General features: G+C 53.6%; 1 protein-coding gene across 1 annotated transcript in view; it reads left to right on the top strand.

The window, feature by feature from the left end:
* Nucleotides 1-2,454: 2,454 nt before the first annotated feature.
* Nucleotides 2,455-19,736, top strand: part of DHX37 (DEAH-box helicase 37) — a 30,933-nt gene continuing 13,651 nt past the window's right edge. The window contains exons 1-8 of the mRNA XM_007125164.4: nucleotides 2,455-2,656; nucleotides 6,365-6,534; nucleotides 9,097-9,209; nucleotides 10,812-11,157; nucleotides 13,273-13,421; nucleotides 14,593-14,685; nucleotides 16,412-16,508; nucleotides 17,407-17,520. Of these exons, the coding sequence (XP_007125226.1) occupies nucleotides 2,551-2,656; nucleotides 6,365-6,534; nucleotides 9,097-9,209; nucleotides 10,812-11,157; nucleotides 13,273-13,421; nucleotides 14,593-14,685; nucleotides 16,412-16,508; nucleotides 17,407-17,520 (1,188 nt within the window). The 5' untranslated portion in view covers nucleotides 2,455-2,550. The remainder of the gene's footprint in view (nucleotides 2,657-6,364; nucleotides 6,535-9,096; nucleotides 9,210-10,811; nucleotides 11,158-13,272; nucleotides 13,422-14,592; nucleotides 14,686-16,411; nucleotides 16,509-17,406; nucleotides 17,521-19,736) is intronic.

Genomic DNA, 19,736 nt, shown 5'->3' with positions numbered 1-19,736 from the left:
AGTCACAAAATAGTCGAGGACCGAAAGTTCTTTTTAGGAAAGTCCCGCTAGTAAATGAGGAGGGAATGAAAGAGATGAGAAAATTAGAAATTAGAAAATCCGTTTGCACTCCTTAATGAAATGACGTGTCCAGACCACGATCACCAAGACACTAAAACCCAAAGGGGGGGCTTCCCTGGTGGCGCAGTGGTTGAGGGTCCGCCTGCCGATGCAGGGGACGCGGGTGCGTGCCCCGGTCCGGGGGGATCCCGCGTGCCGCGGAGCGGCTGGGCCCGTGGGCCATGGCTGCTGGGCCTGCGCGTCTGGAGCCTGTGCTCCGCAGCGGGAGAGGCCGCAACGGTGAGAGGCCCGCGTACCGCAAAAAAAAAAAAAAAAAAAAAAAAAAAAGAACAACCAAAAGGGGTCATGTCGGTGGGGAACTTAAAAAAGGAGGGGCCAGGTGGTCAGGACCTGAACCCACCAGTCGTAGTGGCAGAAGTACCAGCGCCACTTATGATGGATTCTTGCCAAACACTTTGGACCCTAACTTGATGTGGCCTCCACATCTAACCAACAGTTTACAGGAAATATGGGGGATGGAGGAAAAAAATTAGAAGCAGCCGAAGCAATCAGCTAAAGGCAGAATGTGGAACATTCAACAGGATTAACGACCCAGTTTCCTCAATAAGTAAATGACATAAAAAATGAAGGCAGGGGAGATTTATTGGTTTTAAAAGACTTAAGAGCTATAATAACCAATTACAAGGCAAGGGCCTTGTTTGCATCCTAAATCAAACAAACCATGTCTAACCAGACATAATAAAACTTAACTTTTGTCAACCCAAAGAGTGAAAAATTGCCTCTTTTTGAACTTACATTTTTCTAGATTCCTGGTGAGGTTTTCATACATTCGCTGGCCTTATATTTCTCCTTTTTTTTAAGGAAATTTTTTTATATTGAAGTATAGCATACAAACAGAAAAATACACAAATCATAAGGTGCCTCTCCATGAATTTAAATGACACACAATGTGACCAGCACCCAGGTTGAGAAAAGGAACATTACTAGCTTTGCAAAACGGCCCCTTTGCCCTCTCCCATTCACTCTGCCCCCTCCAAAATTTAGGGGATTCATTTTGCCTGTTTTTGAACTTTATGTGAATTGGATCATAAAGTATGATCGTTTGTGATTGGCTTCTTTTGTTCAACATTATATTAATGAGATCCATGCTGTTGTGTATTTGCCTTTTCTCCTTTTGCTTTATAGAGTGTTCTTTCTAACTTCTGGAGATAATACTTTGGTATATAATATCTTAGAAGAAAATATAAGAGAATGTTCTATTACCTACGTAATAATTTGAAGATGAACACACTTTTTATTTACTTAAATAAACATATTTAAAGAAGAAACTGTAGATCACTATCATCCTAAGCAATAAAACCCATGAAAACACAGGTTTGATTTGCTCATTATAACTTTTCCCCCCAAATCCTTTTTAATTAATTAAAAGCATGTTCATATGTATACTATCTAAATCCTCTCATGCACCACCTGTGTGTTCGTGGGGGCTTTTTTTTTTCACACACACACACACACACACACACACACACACCCTGTATTTTATTTTTACAAGAGATAAATAAACTGACACCAAGCATTGTAAATGGATGACCACAACAAAAGGGGGGTTTGTTTTTGCTTTTGCTTTTCGGGGGAAGAGGGGAGCTTATCCAAATTAATCACACTCTTCATTCATTCATTTATTCCAATCAACAACAATTTATTTCTTACCTGCTCTGCAGCCAGATCTTGTTCTGCGCTATTCAAATGTTTTGCCTGGGGCAGTAACTTCAAATAAGTCTTAAAAATAACTTTATCCTTTCTAAAATTCTAAAATAACGCCTAGTGCCTTCACTTTTTTTGTGATATAATTTAAATATTTGCCCTTAACCAATTAATGCTTTTAACAGAAAAAAGGAGACACAATATAGATGTTCTAGCCGCAAGATAATTACAGGATTCAGAAAATACATTATTTCCCAGTGCGCTACAGACAATGGGATGTGGTCATGAGAATTCAAAGTTGTCTAATAGATGCCTTCTTTTAGTTCTGTCACTGTAATGGAAATATTTAGGTCCTTTTTATTACACAACTGTTTCTTGCAGGAATATCAGAAAATGCAGATAAGCAAAAGAGAGGGAAGAAGATTGTATTGGGGCAGGGTTATATTTTTAAAGGTGACAGAACACTCCCATTCCCAAACAGCCAAATTAATATTAGTATTCAGAGACTCAGACCAAACCTCTGTGAGAACAGTCCTGGACTTAAACTGAGCACTCCGCAGCCCCGCCCCCTCCTCGAACTTGGTCCCGCCTCCGCCTCCGGCCGGCCCCGGCTTTCAGCGTGGCCCCGCCTCCAGCCCCGCCCCCAGGAACTCCGTTAGTTTCAGCTCTCGCGAGAGCGCAGCCCGGAAATTTCCCGGCCGGAACGCTCGGTGGGATCCCACGTGGGGTGGGCTTCGTAGAGCGCTGGTCGTAGGACCCGCGGGAGCAGAAAAGGAGCCGGGCGCCATGGGGAAGCTGCGCCGGAGGTACAACATCAAGGGGCGTCAGCAGGCGGCCCCCGGCCCCTCAAAGGGCCCTCCCGAGCCGTCCCCTGTGCGGCTGGAACTGGAGGGTAAGTAAGGCGCCCCTGGACGAGGGCTGGGGTTCGGGGGAGGGACCAACCGGGGCCTCGGGGCCAGGGCTGGCCAATGGGGGCCGAAGGGCTCCCGGACTATGCCCTGCCTCCGCGACTCGGGCGGGAGACACGGAGAGACACCCCCCCTCCCAGATGATACAAAGGAAGGGGGAATAGTGACAGTTTCGTTTTAACTGAATTTGGAGCAATACCTGGAGTTTCTTTCCAGTGGGGTCCAGCACAAGTATAGCTATAGGGGGAGTTTGGGCAAGGAATTACAAGGTAATTCCATCCATTCTGATGGCTTAGATTATAACCTCCCTACCAGCGACCCCTAAGTTTGTATTTTTCAGCCCAGACCTGTCTGCTTAGCTCCAGGCTGCTTAACATTACTGCCCAGACTCCTCCGTTTTGTTAGGAATGGCTACTATGTGCCAGGCACTATTCTAGGAGAGTAACAGAAGAGGAGATTAAGGGAAAAAATCCCTGCCCTGCAGAGTTCAGATGCTTCTGGGAAGAGACAAGCAAAGATAAACACAAAATACATAGGACGTTTTGCATACATTCCTACTAAAGAGATAAAGCACAAGAGGTGTTTGGGCAGGTTGCAGTGTTTCATGGGGTGGCGGGGGGCGGGGAAGGCCCTATTGAGAAAGCTTTGAATCCTTTTTTAAGACCTGAAGGCAGTCAGAATGGCTGAGTGGAGATGAAATTTAAAATGGGGGCAGAAAAAAATAAAATAAAATAAAATAAAATGGGGGCAGGATCTTGTAGGGCCTGGTGGGTCATGGTGAGGATGGTGGCCCTGCAGAGTTGAGAGCAGAGGAGGGACACAGGGTGGGCTTAGGTTTTTTGTGTTTTTGTTTTTTAATAAATTTGTTTTATTTATTTATTTTTGGCTGTGTTGGGTCTTCGTTGCTGCAAATAGGCTTTCTCTAGTTGCGGCGAGCGGGGGCTACTCTTCGTTGTGGTGCGCGGGCTTCTCATTGTGGTGGCTTCTCTTGTTGCAAAGCATGGGCTCTAGGCCTGCAGGCTTCAGTAGTTGCAGCACGAGGGCTCAGTAGTTGTGGCTCGCGGGCTCTAGAGCACAGACTCAGTAGTTGTGGTGCACGGGCTTAGTTGCTCCACAGCATGTGGACGATCTTCCCTGACCAGGGCTCGAACCTGTGTCCCCTGCATTGGCGGGCCGATTCTCAACCACTGCGCCGCCAGGGAAGCCCAGGGCTTAGGTTTTAACAGCATCACTTTGCTGTGTTGAGGAAAAGCAGTAGAGGGCAGAGAATCTGGGCGATCTGATAGGAGGCTGCTGAGTACATTGTCTCTGGCAGGGGTTGATGCTTGGACCAGGGAGGCAGCAGTAGAGGTTGTGAGAGGTGGTTGGATTCAAGATGTATTTGGAAGATGGAGCTTTGTTCTGGCTGTGCGCAAGAGCAAAGGACGTGTCAAGACGAATCCCAAGCGTGCGGCTGGAGGCTGGAGGCAGCTGCTGATTCGGACGCTTGAGAGAGGCAAGTCCAGGGGAGATAGCAGTTTGGAATCATCTGTGTATAGATGATATTTATTTGAAATCTGAAGAACAGACTGGCTCGCTGAGGCAATGAGTCCGGTCCAGTGAGGTGGGAGGAGAACCCTGGGAGAGTGTGGTTGTCCGGGGACCAAGAGGAAGACCCGCCATCTGTGTCAGATGTGGCCGTGGGATCAGGCAGGGAGAGAAAGGACAGTGGATGTAACACTGGGGAGGCCATCGGCGACCATGGTGGGTCCAGTTTCGGGGGAGAGTTGGGCTGAAGTGATTGAATGGGTTCAGCTGTCTTGCAGGCCCCTGAGACTGAACACATTCCAAAGTTGGACTCATACAGCTGCTTGTACAGGATCCCTGAAGTCCAAGCAGATTTAGGTGTTAGGGAAGAGTGAGTCTAGATTCAGGAGATGGAGGGAGGGAGAGAGAGCCGGGGCCGCTGAGGAAGCCTGCTTCCCTCGACCCACTAATCAGCCTCTTTTTCCACACTCTCCTCTTGGACCCGGAAGGCAGTGGGGTTATAGGAAAGATTGTCAGAGTGGGAATCTGGAGTCCAAATTCCCTCCTCGGAAGTTGCAGGGATAGGCTGGGAGTTGAAGCAAATCGCCTGACATCTCTGTGCCTCAGTGTTCTCAGCTGTCAAATGGGTCCAGCAGTAACAGTCATCCTACCTGCTCTCAGAGTCATGGAGGTGGTATTTTGGGAGAATGTGTTTGTGACTGAAACGAGAATGCTTTGAAAAGTAAAGACAAGCTGTAGAGATGTGACGTTGTCCTGTGATGGGAGTCATCCATTGTAACAGCAGTGACAGCTCAGGAAGTGAGATGGCCCCTCTAAGAGGGCAGGAGACCCCTGGACTGACAGTTGGGTGAGAGTAGAGGGACCCCCTCCCCGAGGTCTCTTAGACTCAAAGATTTGGGGAACGTTGTTTCTCACCCCAGAACAAGACATCTCTGTCTATCCCCGCCTTTCTCAGGGGCCAGAGGGATCTTACAAGAATATAAAGCAGGTTACCTTCTTCAAGGAGCTTTCCCCGATCCAGTATCACCCTTTTTCTTATTTTTATTTTTAGCACATCTCCCCCGCCCCCTTTTCTTCTATAGCACAGTGGTTCTCAAATTTTTTGCGCCGAGAACCCTTTTACATTCCTAAAAATTGAGGACCCCAAAGTGCTTTTGTTAGTGTGGGTTGTGTCTGTCAATATTTGCCGTATTAGAAATTAAAACCAAGAGCTTTTGAAACACAAGCTCGTACAAGCACACACTCCTTTAGCTGTCACCACGTCACACGATTTGGAGCCTTTGGAAAATGCTGCTATACACTCTTTTCTTTTTCTCCCCCTGCTTTTAATTCTGTTTGAGAACTGCAGAATGGATGGCTTGCATTGCTTAAAATAGTCTCATTCTTCTCACTGAGGAGTACACAACCTCTCCTACACTTGGTAACGTCATAAAGATGTACAAAGCCTGAGAAGTTAATAAAAGTCAGACACTGCCCGTACGGGGGCTCCAGCGTTGGGTGTCAGGCAGAAATAGGTGCTCCCCAAGCCCCCTCCTCCCCATGGTGCTGCAGTAGGTTTGAGTTGAAGAGTGATAAGGGAGCTGGATTTTGGTCTGAAACATGTACTTTCAAACTCCCGACTTTTATTTATTTATTTTTTTTGGCCACGTCACACGGCTTTCGGGATCTTAGTTCCCCGACCAGGGATTGAACCCGTGCCCCTGGCGGTGGAAACGCGGAGTCCTAACTACTGGACCACCAGGGAAGTCCCAGACTCCACCATTTACAAATAGATGTGGCGCCAGCTTGGTGCTCAGTCCACTGTGCACGGGTGAGAGAGCGTCTTTCAGGGTTACTGTAAAGATGGTTCTGATCCCACAGTCCTGCCGAACGCAGGGCCCCGCCGGCGGGGAGGCAGTGTTGCAGCCTGTTCCCTCCTTGCTGCGCCCCCATCCCTCTCCCCGCAACGTGGGGACGGCTGACCCGTGGCGGGTGCTGGGTGGACCGGTGGAGTGAAGGTGTGACGGGCCTGCGCCCCCGTTCCTATGCGGGTGCTCGAGTGGCTCTCACTGTGGGCAGGAGGGTCAGCCCGGAGGAAAACGGCGTTAACGCAACATCTTGAGACCCACAGGCGTCTGCGCTCTCCGTCCTCCAGGGCTGTGGGTCAGGCGAGCGTGTCTTTTCAGATAAGGGCACGTTGAAAGGAGTCGATGCAAGCAACGCGCTCGTCCTGCCCGGCAAGAAGAAGAAGAAGACCAAAGCCCCTCCCCTGTCCAAGAAGGAGAAGAAGCCCCTGACCAAGAAAGAGCGGAAGATGCTGCAGAGAATCTTAGACCAGAAGGAGAAGAAGCGCCAGGTATGCACGCTCTGTCTGTGCGGCGAGGGATGGGTCGGGGTGTCTGTGACCCCCGACGTGATCCCTGTGGCTGGACTGTCGGATAGAACTTTCCAGAAGGAGGGACAGTTTCTGTGTCTGCAATGTCCAGTACAGTGGTCAACAGCCACACGTGGCTGGTGAGCGCTTGAGATGTGGCCAGTGTGGTCGAGGAATTGGATTTTTAATGTGATTTGGTTTTAATTAACTTAAATGCGAATAGCCACGTGTGACTAGTGCCCCGTATGGGACACACAGATCCAGAAGCTTTCCAGTCCTTGGGGGATGTGCTACTTGGGTACCTGTCAGTCTGGGACAGGTCCAGCTTTGTGGAGGCCACGTGTTTGTTGAACCAGGAGTTGGTCGATCAACGTGCTCACCTTTTATTTTCCCCCCTCATTCATTTTGTTGTTTATTTTTTAACTTCATTCTGGAGAATTTTAACCTTTTTTCTTAATATTTTTTTAAGGAGAAAAATTTTGTAATGAGAAATTCAAACATATATAAAGGTAGAGACAATAGTGTCATGGGCTCCAGTGTACCTGTCACCAGCTCCAACAGTTGTCAGGCTCATGGTCAACCTTGGTCATCTCCACGGCCGGTCACGTTCCCACCCCCTGGGTCAGAGCCCAGGCAGCATCAATCTGTACTAGTTTCTGTGGCTGCCTTGACAAGTGACCACAAACTGGGTGGCGTAAAACAATGGAAATGTGTTCTCTCACTGATCTGGAAGCCAGAAGTCTGAAATCGAGGTGTCTGCAGGGCCGTGCCCCTTCTGAAGTTTCCAGGGGACGGTCCTACCTGACCTCTTCCAGCTCCTGTGGCTCCAGGTTTCCTCGGCTTATGGCCACATTGCTCCAGTCTCTGCCTCTGTCTTTATGTGGCCTGCTCCCCTGTGTGTCCCTCCTCTGTGTATCTCTCATAAGGACACTTGTCTTTTTCTTTTTCTTTTTTTAAAAAAATGTTTTGGCTGCACCATGTCGCATGCAGGATCTTAGTTCCTGACCAGGGATGGAACCTGTGCCGCCTGCAGTGGAAGCGCAGGGTCTTAACCACTGGACCGCCAGGGAAGTCCCAAGGACACTTGTCTTTGAATTTAGGACTCACCTGGATAATTCAGGATTTCATCTTGAGATCCTTAAGCCAATTACCCTTAACTTAAAAGGGCCCTTTTTCTGAACAAGATCCCATTCTGGGACATGGGTATATCTTTTCGGAGGGCCACCATTCAACCCATATACATATCCCTGAATATTTCAGTTTGCATCTCTAAAATAAGGACCGTTTCAAATTACCACAATGCCATTAGCATGTCTAAATTTTTTCAAAATACCATTAGGTATCCAGTAAATAGTCAAATTTCTAATTGTTTCATAGATGCTCTCCACCCGCATCTCTTGTCTTTCCCCCTTATATTTGTTGGAGAGATTGGTTTGTTTGTCTCAGAGACTTTCCCACGGTCTGGATTAAAAACTTTTTATCTCTGATATAAACATGCTCTTCCACCCTCCGAATTTCCTATAAATTGGTATTTGGGTCTGGGGCAGTGACTCTCAACTGGGACAGTTTTGCCCCCACCCCCGGGAACATTTGGCCAAATCTGGACATATGTGGGGTTGTGACGATTTGGGGGACGCTGCTGGCGTCTGGTGGGTAGAGGTCTGGGATGCTGTTAAGCAGCCTGCAGTGCTCATAACATCAAAAAATTATCTGGCCCCAAATGCCCGTAGTGTGAAGACTGAGAAACCCTGATCTAGAGGCGTCAGGAGATGCTCTCTCGTTAGTCTTTCTGGCAAGGTGACCACGTGGCGTGCTGTGTCCACCAGGGGACACACAGGTCTTCCGTTAGCAGCTCTGACGCTTGGTCCCTGGAGCCCTTCACGCAGGGGAGGCTCACTGTCCTGTGAGTGTGTCCTATTTAAATCCTGTGAGCATCTTTTCTTGCTGTTCTGGACATTGTTTTTTATCAATTATGAAATGTGTGTGTGTGTGTGTGTGTGTGTGTGTGTATACACACACATATACACGTATAAAAGCAGAAATAAAATATGTGCGTAATTTCAAGAATAACAAAACAAACTCTCACGAATTGCTCACCCAGGGGCAAGGGACCACCTGGACCCACCCCCGCTCACTGCTTTATTCAAGGCAGAGGGGGACCGCTTGCTGTCACACACACAGCTGTTCTTCCCTCGTACTAACTGCCGGGAGGTCGTGCGTTATACAAGTGGGCCCTACTGTATTTATTCCATCTCCCGTTGATGGGCGTCTGCGTAGTCGATGATCTTCCCTTAGGACACACCGTGGCGCAAAGAGAGCCTTGCTTATCCAACCCCAGACTCCATAAGGGGGCAGAAAGCCACCCTAAGCTCACGCGTCTGTCGGCGTTCAGAACTCCGTGAACGATGGTAATTGCAGTTCGACCTTCGGTTTCAGAAAGGCTGTCGGTGTCAGTGATGCTGGAATTCTACTGAGAGTCTCAACTTCCCTTCTGAAGAGAGGGTCACGGTGCCAAATGTATAACACACTCATTTCCTTCCCCAGCGAGCAGAGATGCTCCAGAAATTGAGCGAAGTCCAGGTTTCGGAAGCTGAGATGAGACTGTTTTACACCACGTCCAAACTGGGCACTGGGGACCGCATGTACCGCACCAAAGAGTGAGTCGGCTGGCTCCTCCCTGAAGCCCGTCCTTCCCGCCAGGGCTCCCGGGGGTGGGGGCTCAAGGGTCATGGCGTCTTCTGGGGTTATGAGAAAATACATTTGCAATGACCCGTGTGCTAAAATGCCTCAAATGGGTGGAGGCCTCAGATAATGCAAAATATCCTACAGTGCACAGGATGGCAGAGTTCTTACCCCGGATGCTGGTGTTTTCCCGCAACGCCGGGTCCTGCATTACAGGTCCTTCCAGCTTTTGCAGGGACGAGTAGGCTAGAAGTTGTCATCAAGGAGGTCAAGGATTTGATTTAGCCCATTAGCAGGTTTTGTTTGGTTCATGTAGCGTCGTTAGGCTTTTGGATCTTTTGCACGTGTATGAGTCTCCTAGGGCTGCGGTGACAGGCCACCGCAAACTGGGGACCTTGCAACGAGAGGAATTCATTCTTGTGGTTCTGACCGCCAGAAGTCCACAGTCAAGGTGTTGGTGGGCTTGGTTCCTGCTGGAGGCCAGAGAATCTGTTCCAGCCTCTGCCCCAGCCTCTGGTGGTGTCAGCCATCCTGGGCGCTCCGTGGCTGGTGAACACGTCCCCGCGGTCTCTGCCTCATCGTCACGTGGCATCCTCTTTGTGTCTTCCTTGGCCTTCTGTCTGGGTCTGGGTCTCTTTTCTTTTTTCTTTTTTTTTTCTGGCCACGCAGCATGCGGGATCCTAGTCCCCTGACCAGAGATTGAACCCGTGCCCCCTGCATTGGGAGCACGGAGTCTGAACCACTGGACCACCAAGGAAGTCCCCTGGGTCTCTGTTTTCTTACAAGGACACCAGTCATTGGATTTAGGGCCCATCCTAATCTAGTATGACCTCATTTTAATGACATCCTGAAGACCCTATTTCCAAATAAGGTCACATTCTGAGCATCTGGGTGGCCATGAATTTTGGGGAGACACTATTCAACCGTCAACATTTAAGAATTAGGAGATTTCACGTTAAGATCCAGGGTCCCCCCGGGTCTTGACCAGTGGGATGATGTGGCCGCACCAGCTGGCCTTCCCACAGAGCAGCCGGCGTTGGATGGGGCCCGTGTGCTCCCGCCAGCCCAGGCCCCTGCCCACTGCTCTCACACCTGGCCCTCTCTGCTCATTTCCAGTACGGGCCTGTTAAGCCTTGTGCATTTAACCACTGCTTATCAAGTGCAAACTGCATCTCAGGCTCTCCTGTGGGCCCTAGGAATAGAGCAGTGCACAAAAATGGAATTTCTTCCCTTAAGAAACTCACATTCTAATGGTGGGGAGATGGGCAGTGATCCAGTGAATACATATATATTTAGTGCTGGTGAGCGCTAAGCAGAAAAGAGCAGGTAGAAGAGGATGGAGGTGGGTGGGGGAGGTGATTGAGGCTACACGGTAAGGGAAAGTCTTCCTGAGAGGCGTCCTTGGAATCAAGGAAGGGAGCAGTTGTCTTCAGGGAGCATGGACAGCGGGTGCAAAGGCCCCGCGGCAGGAAGGGGCGTGGGCTTTGCGTCCTGGCCTCTGAGGAGCCTGCGGCAACCCAGAGCTGCCTCAGGTTGACTGGCCCGTCCTAGGGTCTGACTTCTGGCTCTCCCGGCAGGAAGCCCGACAGCGTGGCAGCCCAGGGTCCGGAGAAGATCAGCAGCCTCAGCGGGGCCCACCGGAAGCGCCACTACCAGGAGGCAGAAGAGGAGGAGTCTGAGTCCTCAGCAGAGTCGGGACCCGAGGAGGCCCCAGCGGACGAGCCGGCAGAGGCCGGTGCAGGGTCAGCCCCAGCGCATCTGCCACCAGCTCCGCCCGGAGCCAGGGGCCAGAGCCCAGTGCCCAGCGGTCTGGCCGAGACTCCTGCCCCTCCATCAGCTCCTGCTGCGGCAGCCTCTGCCCTGGCCCGGCCCCCAGCGAAGCCTGCCGTCTTCATCCCCGTGAACCGCTCCCCCGAAATGCAGGTTTGGCCTCTCTGGCGTTTGATAAGAGCTTAGGTGCTCAGGTCAGTGCTGTGAGGGGGCTGAGGGTGCAGAGAGAGGGCATCCCAGGATCTGAGCAGGTTGCATTGCCTTCTGTGCCTCGCTTTCCTTGCCTGGAAAGGGGGGACAGCTGTACGCACCTTGCAGGGCTGTTGTAGGGCTGACGAGCGGGTGCCCGGCACGTGGTCGGGGCTGCTGAGATGAGTGTCCGCTGCCTTTATCATCGTCTGGTCACCGTCACCTTCAGCCTCTGACCACAGGTCCTGGTCCAGGCATCCGCTCATTGGGACAAGAGCTTGGGCGCTGGAGTCAGTTGACCTGGAACGGAGTGCTGGTTCCCCCACCTTCCAGCTCATTCTGGGGCTCGTTTTCGTCCGTAGCATGGGGGTACCCGTCTACTCACAGGGGCTCCGCCTCTCTACACTTCGTATCCTTGTCTGGTAAAGGGAGGGTCTCACTGGGTTGTCATGACAACAAGATTCAGGGAGGTGAAGGCCGAGGCCCATGGAACGCACTTGGGGAGCCGTGAGGCTGGTGATGCCGCAGGGTCTGGCCCGTCGCCGGTGGTGCTTCCGTCCACACGTCTCCACGGAGCACGTGTGGGGGCCAGCACGGGAGGTGGAGCGATCTGCAGTCTCGGACGGAGCTCTCGGTCCGGCAGGGGAGGCCGAGCTCGACCACACGTGGGACGAGAGCCACGGAGGGGAAGGTCGGGCACCATGGGGGGAGGGAGGCACGGGAGGGCCCGGCCTCATCGGGGAAGGCGTCCGGGTCGAGAGCTCAGGGACCGGATGAGAGCGAGGGGGCCGCCCCACACCGAGAACTGCTTGAGCAAAGGCCTGAGGCAGAGGGTTCCTGGGTCTTAGGGCAGCTGTTTAAAACCACAGATTGGATTGTGGAAATGAGGTGATTTCCGTCACAGGTACCTTTGTGTGCTCATACATAAGCAGTTAGGGTGGGCTGACCGCTCTAACAGACCCTGAAGTGCCACTGGCTTCGCGCCGCAAGGGTCTCCTTGTAGGTGATGTCAGAGCCCGGTGCCGCCCGCTGCGAGTTGGGGTGTGAGATTCTCCACACCCCATTCAGGAACCCGGGCTCTGCCATCCAGTGTCCCTGGTGCCCCCTGGGGTTCATCCCCTGCCGTGCTCTGTGGTTTTTCCACGTGCATGTTTTTAAGCCTAGGTTTGCCTGCTTTTATAAGCGGCCTCACATCATATATTTTTCAGCACTTTGCTTACTTGTTAGTCGGCATTGTGTTCCCGAGGTCTGTTTATCCGTGTAGATGTGTGTCACCAAGGTCCGTTTGGGTTTTGTTTTGTTGTTTTTTCACTGCTGAAGAGCATTACGTTGTGTGAATAGAGCACAGTTTAAGTACCCTTCTCTGGCTGGGCTTTTGGGTTGTTTTTTGCTACCATCGTCACTGCTGATTTAAACATTCTTGCCTTTTTCTCAAAGCCACAGGTACAAAAATCTGGGGGAGAGCAGCGTTTACAAACTGCAGGCCACAGCCGTTGTGGAGTCTTGAGATGGCCAGCACCTTTTTTTTTTTTTTTTTTTTCTTTTTTAAACCAGTGGAATGGAATAGAGAGGGAGAACAGAATGTTTAAAATTAGCGTGCTAGCATGCTTCACACATAACAAGGGCAAGCAGGGGTTCACGAAACGTCTCCCTCACTATGTAATACTTGTGTGAGCGTGTGTATGTGTGTGTGTGTGCGCACCCACGTGTGAGTACCTAGGAGAGGAGTCGCTGTGTCTCCCGTTCTCGATTTTGGTAAAATTAGCACCCGGTTGTTTGCCGAAGTGATTGTGCCGTAAGTGTAGGCTCCCACCAGCAGCAGGCAAGAGCTCCTTGTGCCCAGAGGGGCTTCTCTGCACCACGCTGTCCCCGAGGACCCAGCCCATGTCTCTGCCCCTGCCCAGCCGTCAGGGCTTCCCTCCTCCGGCGGGCGCACCTGTTCCCTGTGGCTGGATGCCGGCTGCTGCCTTCATGGGAACCACGTCACCCTACGTAGTCTTGCTTCCCCTCCGCCCTTGTGCGGGGGGTGACAGCCCCCCACCCCCGTTCCGTGAACGCTGACTTCCCCTCTCTCGCCAGGAGGAGCGGCTGAAGCTCCCGATCCTCTCTGAAGAGCAAGCGATCATGGAGGCGGTGGCCGAGCACCCCGTCGTCATCGTGTGCGGCGAGACCAGCAGCGGGAAGACCACCCAGGTGCCCCAGTTTCTCTACGAAGCAGGCTACAGCAGGTGGGGGCTGGCCGCAGGGTCCCCGCAGGTGCCTCAGGCGACAGTGAGACGTGGCCCCCGGGAGTTGTTAGGAGCACGGGCTCCTGGGGATCTGATTCCGGCTCTGCCGTTGACATGCTGTGTGACTTGGGGCAAGCTCCTTAACCTCTCTGGGCCTCAGTTTCCTCGGCTGTGACGTGCGGTTCATCACTGCACCTACTGCACGGGGTGGTTATGTAGATGAAATGACTGAATTTGTGTAAGACGTTGAGGTTGGTCCCTGGTGGGAGCGATGGCGTGTCAGCTCCTGTTGGTCCTTCCGACCCGTGTGTGTCAGGGTCCCCAGAACCACCCCCGGGTTCAGCAATTTGCTGGGAACACTCCCAGGACCCAGCATGTGGTCGTACTCACGGCTGTGGTGTGTTACAGTGAAGGACACAAAGCACAGCCGGCACAGGGAAAGGCTCACGGAGTGAAGTCTGGGGGAGCCAGGCACAGGCCCCCAGAGCCCTCTCCCAGGGCGGGGGTCACACAGGACATGCTTCCTTGCCCGTGTGAGGTGTCATCAAACAGGGACGCCCAGTAGAGGCTCAGCGCCCAGGTTTCTTACTGGGGGCTGGTCACACAGGCGCCCTCTGCCTGGTACCTACCCAATTCTAGACTCCTCAAAGGAAAGCAGGTGTCAGCATGAGCCACCTTGTTTGTACATAGAGTTCAGGCGCAGTGAGCCCCTCTTGTCCGTCAGGGAGAGACGGAAGCCCTCCTGAAATCCAGGATCTCAGACACCAGCCAGGGGCTGCCCTGGAAGCAGAGCTTTGTAGGGAGAGCAGCCTCGGGCCTGCTGGCTCAACTCTTTCCTGCCCAGAATCCACCACCCGTGCCCTGGGTAGGTTCTGTGGAGGCGCGTGTGCTCGGCTGGGTTGGACAAGCCCCCCGGCTGCGGGCTCAGTCCACCTAGGCCTCGTTCTTGTTTGCGGCTGCCCGGACCCCTTCGCCCCGTGATTATCGGAGCATCTCCTGTAGAATGCCCTGTGGGCCGTTCCCTTTTGCTGTTGTTAAGTGATGCTGCGGTGCCTCGCCTGGCGCCCGTGTCCCGTCACCCCCAGCGAGGGCCGCGTCTGGAGCCGCGCGTGACTTCGGGGCAGACGGGTGGGGCGGGGCCCCGCTGATCCCTTGTGTTCTCTTCCCCCAGTGACAACAGCATCATTGGCGTCACGGAGCCCCGGCGAGTGGCTGCTGTGGCCATGTCCCAGCGAGTGGCCAAGGAGATGAATCTGTCGCCGCGGTGAGGGCTCTGCCTCCTGTGGGAGAGTTGGGGGTGGCCCCCCGGCCCGCGGCGCAGGCCCTCGTTCCCCCGGGGGGCTCCAGGAGAGGGTGCCACATCTGCATCTAAGCAAGGGCGGCTCCCTATGTGCCGACAGTAGGACCCTCCTTCCAGGGGCGCCGTGAAGCAGGGACAAGCCAGCCAGGCCCTTAGTGAGGGGACGGAGTGGCCCTTACAGGGCCTTGAGGGCAGAGCAGAGCAGCAGGTGGCCAAAGGCGGGCAGGAGGCGAGTAGCGTGGCCGGGTTAATTGACAACTCAAGTTTCCAAAAGGAAAATCCTCTCCCGGCAGTAAGTCTGCAGGACTTGCCTCGGAAAGCAGTTTGAACACAGCATAGCCCTGGCCTGAGGATGGCTCGGCGCCATGTTTATATCGCAGACGCCTGGGTCTCAGCCCAGACCGTGCAGTTCAGGCTGGAAGGGGCGGCGTGTCCAGTGTGGTCTGAGGCTCAGGAAGCACAGACCGGTAGGGAATACCCCGGCGGCCCAGTGGTTAGGACTCCACGCTTTCACTGCCGAGGGCCTGGGTGTGATCCCTGGTCAGGGAACCAAGATCCACAAGCTGTGCCACGCGGCCAAAGAGAAAGAAAAAAGAAAGCACAGAATCGTATAGAGGCAGAGCGCCCGCCATCCTCGCTGTCATCAGGTGTTTACCCTCAGGCCCGTCCGGGTTCTGGGGACAGAACCCTGCCCCCGCTGGGCCCAGCACGCAAACTGGGGAGCCTTGTTCTGTTCGCATCTTAGGTGGGCGAGGCGCCCCCGGCTCCCCTCCCCGGTGGCAGCCACCACAGCACATTTCCTGTGGATCCTTCCAGACAGTTCTGTGCACAGACAGGCAGTTCTGTGTGTCTCTGTATTTCTCGCTGTCTGGCTGCTGCGTGAATGGTTCATTCTGTTCACGCCCTTCTGTATGTTTCTTGTGCCATTTCAATGCGTACCTTGAAAATTACAGTACATACAAAGCTGCCCCTTTCATTCTCTTCAGCTTTTTAGTGTGAAATCTTCAAGCGTATACAATAGTGGAAAGACCAGTACGATGAGCCCCCACGTACCCGAGACCCAGTTTGGAGCAAGTCTCAGATCTCGCGCCATCTCAGCCTCAATATTTCACTGTGCGGGTCTGAGAGATCATGAGTCTGGGGGTTTTTGGGGTTGTTTGTTATTTTGGCCGCGCCCCGAGTCTCGGGGAATCTTAGCTCCCTGACCAGGGATCGAGCCTGTGCCCCTTGCAGTGGAAGCTCAGAGTCCTAACCACGGGATCACCAGGGAAGTCCCTGGGTTTTTTTTGTTTTTTTTTTTTTTTTAAGATAAAGATTCTGAAAACGTAACTGCAGTACCGCCACCGTCACTAAAGGGTGTATCATAAGTCCTGAGTGCGCTCCGGTCCGTGTTCCCATTTCCCGGGTTGTCTCCTAAACAGCTTTTACAGTTGGTTGTTCAAATCGGGCTCCAGCCAGGGTCCGTGTGCGTATTTGATTGACATGCTCTTCACGTGCCCGTGACAGCTCCTGGAGAGGGAGGCGGGGTGGGCCGGTGTCCAGGCCTTGCTGGGGAAGCCAGTGGGCCCTACCCTCGGCCGCCTGCCCAGCGAGGCCAGGCCTGCTCCTCTGCCCACCTTGGGGTGGCCGCACGGCTGCAGCCCCAGGCAGCTGCAGCTCCGGGGGACCGAGCCGTAGCCTGTGCCCACAGGGTCGTCTCCTATCAGATCCGATACGAGGGAAACGTGACCGAAGAGACCAGAATCAAGTTCATGACCGATGGCGTCTTGCTGAAGGAAATCCAGAAGGTTGGTTGCTCATCTGGTGTCTCAAAGCAAGGCTGGTAAGCATGGGGGCGGGGGGCTAGGATGTCGCCTGGGCTGTGAGCAGTGAGTGTTGGCAAAGCACTGTGTTTACCACTGTGCTGCTGTGTGACCTTGTGCAAGTTACTTAACCTCTGTGATCCTTGGTTTCTCCATCTGCAAGCTGGTACTTTGCTCCTAATTGCTTTGAAACAAAAATCGTGTGACACACGAAAGCACCTTAGCACGCCACCTCGTAAGTGCTCATCAAACGTGAACTTGTGTTTTCATCGTGGTTCGGTTCACAGACTGTGTGTTAGCCAAATGCACACTGCTTCTCTTGGGCTGTATGACGTCCCCCGGGCAGGGGTCACTGCGGGGGCAGAGGTGACTCCTGCCTCTACCTCGAGGCCACCTGGGACGGTGGCTGTGAGTGTGTTGTGGCGTCCGATGGCCCCTTTCTGTATGGCATGTGCTGAGCTCTTGCCCCTGGTCCCCACCCAGCATCCCCTCGTTCCTGTCTCCTGCCTGCCCTCCCCGCCCCATGGGCATCTGCACGTGGTAGCTCAGCTCCAATAGATCGTAGCTGCCTCTTCTCTAGAAATTTCTCTACCAGGGCCCAGGCCCCGTGCTGTGTACTTTACAGATAGCAATTGTCATCGAAACTTCACCGTGGCCCCGTGAGATGGGAGAGGCCCGTTGTCCCATTTGACAGATGAACAAAGAGGCCTGGGCGGTGAAGCAACTGGCCCGGGGTCACAGGCCAGGACCCCCCGCAGGCCGAGTGCTCCTGGATCTGTGCCGGCTACCAGAGGGGCTCCTTGAGCAGGCACTTTGGGGTGCACAGTGACCCTGGGGTGCTCAGGCCCGGCCGGCCGGCCTCATCCCCGGACCTCTCCCCCAGGACTTCCTGCTGCTCAAGTACAAGGTGGTGATCATTGACGAAGCCCACGAGAGGAGTGTGTACACCGACATCCTCATCGGCCTCCTGTCCCGCATAGTGTGTCTCCGGGAGAAGGTAGGTGAGGGGGCCGGGGAGCCCCGAGGCCCAGGCCACGGCTCCCACAGCCCACGGCGTTCTACACTCGGGCTGCTGCCGTGAGAGGGTCTCCCGGGATAGGACCGCCCAGGCCCGGTGCTGGGCTGCGGGTCTTGGTGTAAACAGACCCTGTGTGATCCCCGTCCTGGGTCCAGCCTCATCTGCTGTGACCCTTCCCTCTGTCCAGAGCAAGAGGCTCAAGCAAGGAGGCTGTGGTGGGCCAGGCTCCAATGCAGCCGGCTTTAAGACACCAGCCAGCTCTTTGGAACCCGCAGCGCTAGTGGGGCCGCCCGGCCAAGCCCTTATGCTCCACGTACTCTGAGATGCTTGCCCTGCACCCGGCCTGCATTTCCCCTGCCCCAGATCAGGCAGAGGCGGATGTCAGAGGGATGCTGCCCTGGGGTGGGAGCTCTGTGGAGCAGTCCTGTTATGGCCCCCACCGGTCCCGCCGAGAGGTTGACACTTGACCACGCCCAGTTCTTAGAAGCGCAGAACCTTTGTCAAACAGACATCAGGTCTGTGTGTGCTGTGTGCCAGGCGCCGAGCACATCGCAGTGAACAGGACAGAGGTTCCTGCCTTTCCGGGGTTTCCATTTTCATGAGGGCAACTGACAGTAGGCAAACTCAGAAAGCCTGTGAGCTGGTGACGGACAAAGCCGGGGAGGGGGGGCAGTACCAGGCAGAAGGTGGAGGCTTGGGAGTGAGAGAAGACTCACTGAGAGGGTGACATTTGAGTGGGGGGCTGGAGGAAGTGAGGGAGTGAGGAGGGGTACTGGTGGTAGGAGATTCTGAGAATGAGAATAGCCGGTGCAAAGGCCCTGGGGCAGGTGTTGGCCTGATATCGGGGGGGTGGGGTGTGACTTTATGTTACATAATGGATGCACTTGCAGTGTACAATTCAGTGGTTTTTAGCATATTCACAGTTGTTATATCATCACCACGATCAACTTTAAAATATTTTTATCCTCCTGAAAAGAAACCCTGTACCCTTTAGCTGTCACCCCCGTCCTCGTACACTCCCCCCATCTCAAGGCATCCATCAGTGTACTTTCTGTCTCTATGGATTTATCTATTCTGGATATTTCACGTAAATGAAATGACACAATCTGTGGCCTTTTATGATTGGCTTCTTTCACTTCGCACGTTTTCAGAGTTCATCTCCACCGTAGCCTGTGTCAGTGCTTTGCTCCTTTTTATGGCTGAATCATCATGTGTGGAGGGGCCACATTTCATATATCCCTTCATCTGTTGGGGGACAGCTGGGCTCGTTCCGCGTTTTGGCTCTCTTGAACGTCCGTGTTCGGGTCTCCGTGTGGACTTGTTTCCTTCCTCTTGGGTCTGTGCCCAGGAGCAGAGCTGCCAGGCCCCGTGGGAGCCCTGCATTTAACCATTTCAACCATCCCAGACCACCTTCCGCGGCGGCTGCGCCCCTTGTGTTCCCGCCAGCAGTATACAGTTCACGTCCTCACCCACGCTTGGGATTTTCCGTGATTTTAGTCCTCACCATGGTCTGGATTTGCATGTTGGGGACTGAGGCAGCCTAGGGCGGCAGAGCGGAGTAGGGAGGTGGGGAGAACAGGAGATGGCGGGAGGTACGCGGGGTGGGGCAGACGGGGGAAGTTGTTGCAGGAAGGAGACGGGGCCTTTGGTCTGTGCTGTGCCTCTCACCTTGGCTTTTGTTCACCAAAAACGCTGAACTTTGGGGTTTGGACCTTACGAGCCTCAGAGGACAGCTTCCAAGGGCTCGAGAGCAGAGCCCGTCGGGGGGCACAGTAGGTGCTGCCCAGGGGGCTGGGAACCAGGCACCTGCCACCGCAGTCATGACGTCGAGGGGGAGGGAGGGCCGAGAGCACCACACCCATTGTGCCGGTGTGCCAGGTGGACCCCAGGCTCGGCCCTCCCGTCTCGTCTCACACCATCAGAGCCTGACTCGGGGTAACCTTTTTTTCATTCCTTTTGGCCACGCCGCACGGCTTGCGGGATCTTAGTTCCCTGACCAGGGATCGAACCCACGCCCTCGGCAGTGAAAGCACCGAGTCCTAACTACTGGGCTGCTGGGGAAGTCCCTCGGGGCGATCGTTTTCTTTTTAAAAAAATAAATTAATTTATTTTCGGCTGTGTTGTGTCTTCGTGGCTGCGCGCGGGCTTTCTCTAGCTGCGGCGAGCAGGGCTACTCTTCGTTGCGGTGCGCAGGC

Source organism: Physeter macrocephalus, chromosome 19, assembly GCF_002837175.3.
Source record: "Physeter macrocephalus isolate SW-GA chromosome 19, ASM283717v5, whole genome shotgun sequence".
Taxonomy (NCBI): domain Eukaryota; kingdom Metazoa; phylum Chordata; class Mammalia; order Artiodactyla; family Physeteridae; genus Physeter; species Physeter macrocephalus.
Note: the sequence above shows the minus strand (reverse complement) of the source record. Positions and strands in the feature narration are given on the sequence as shown.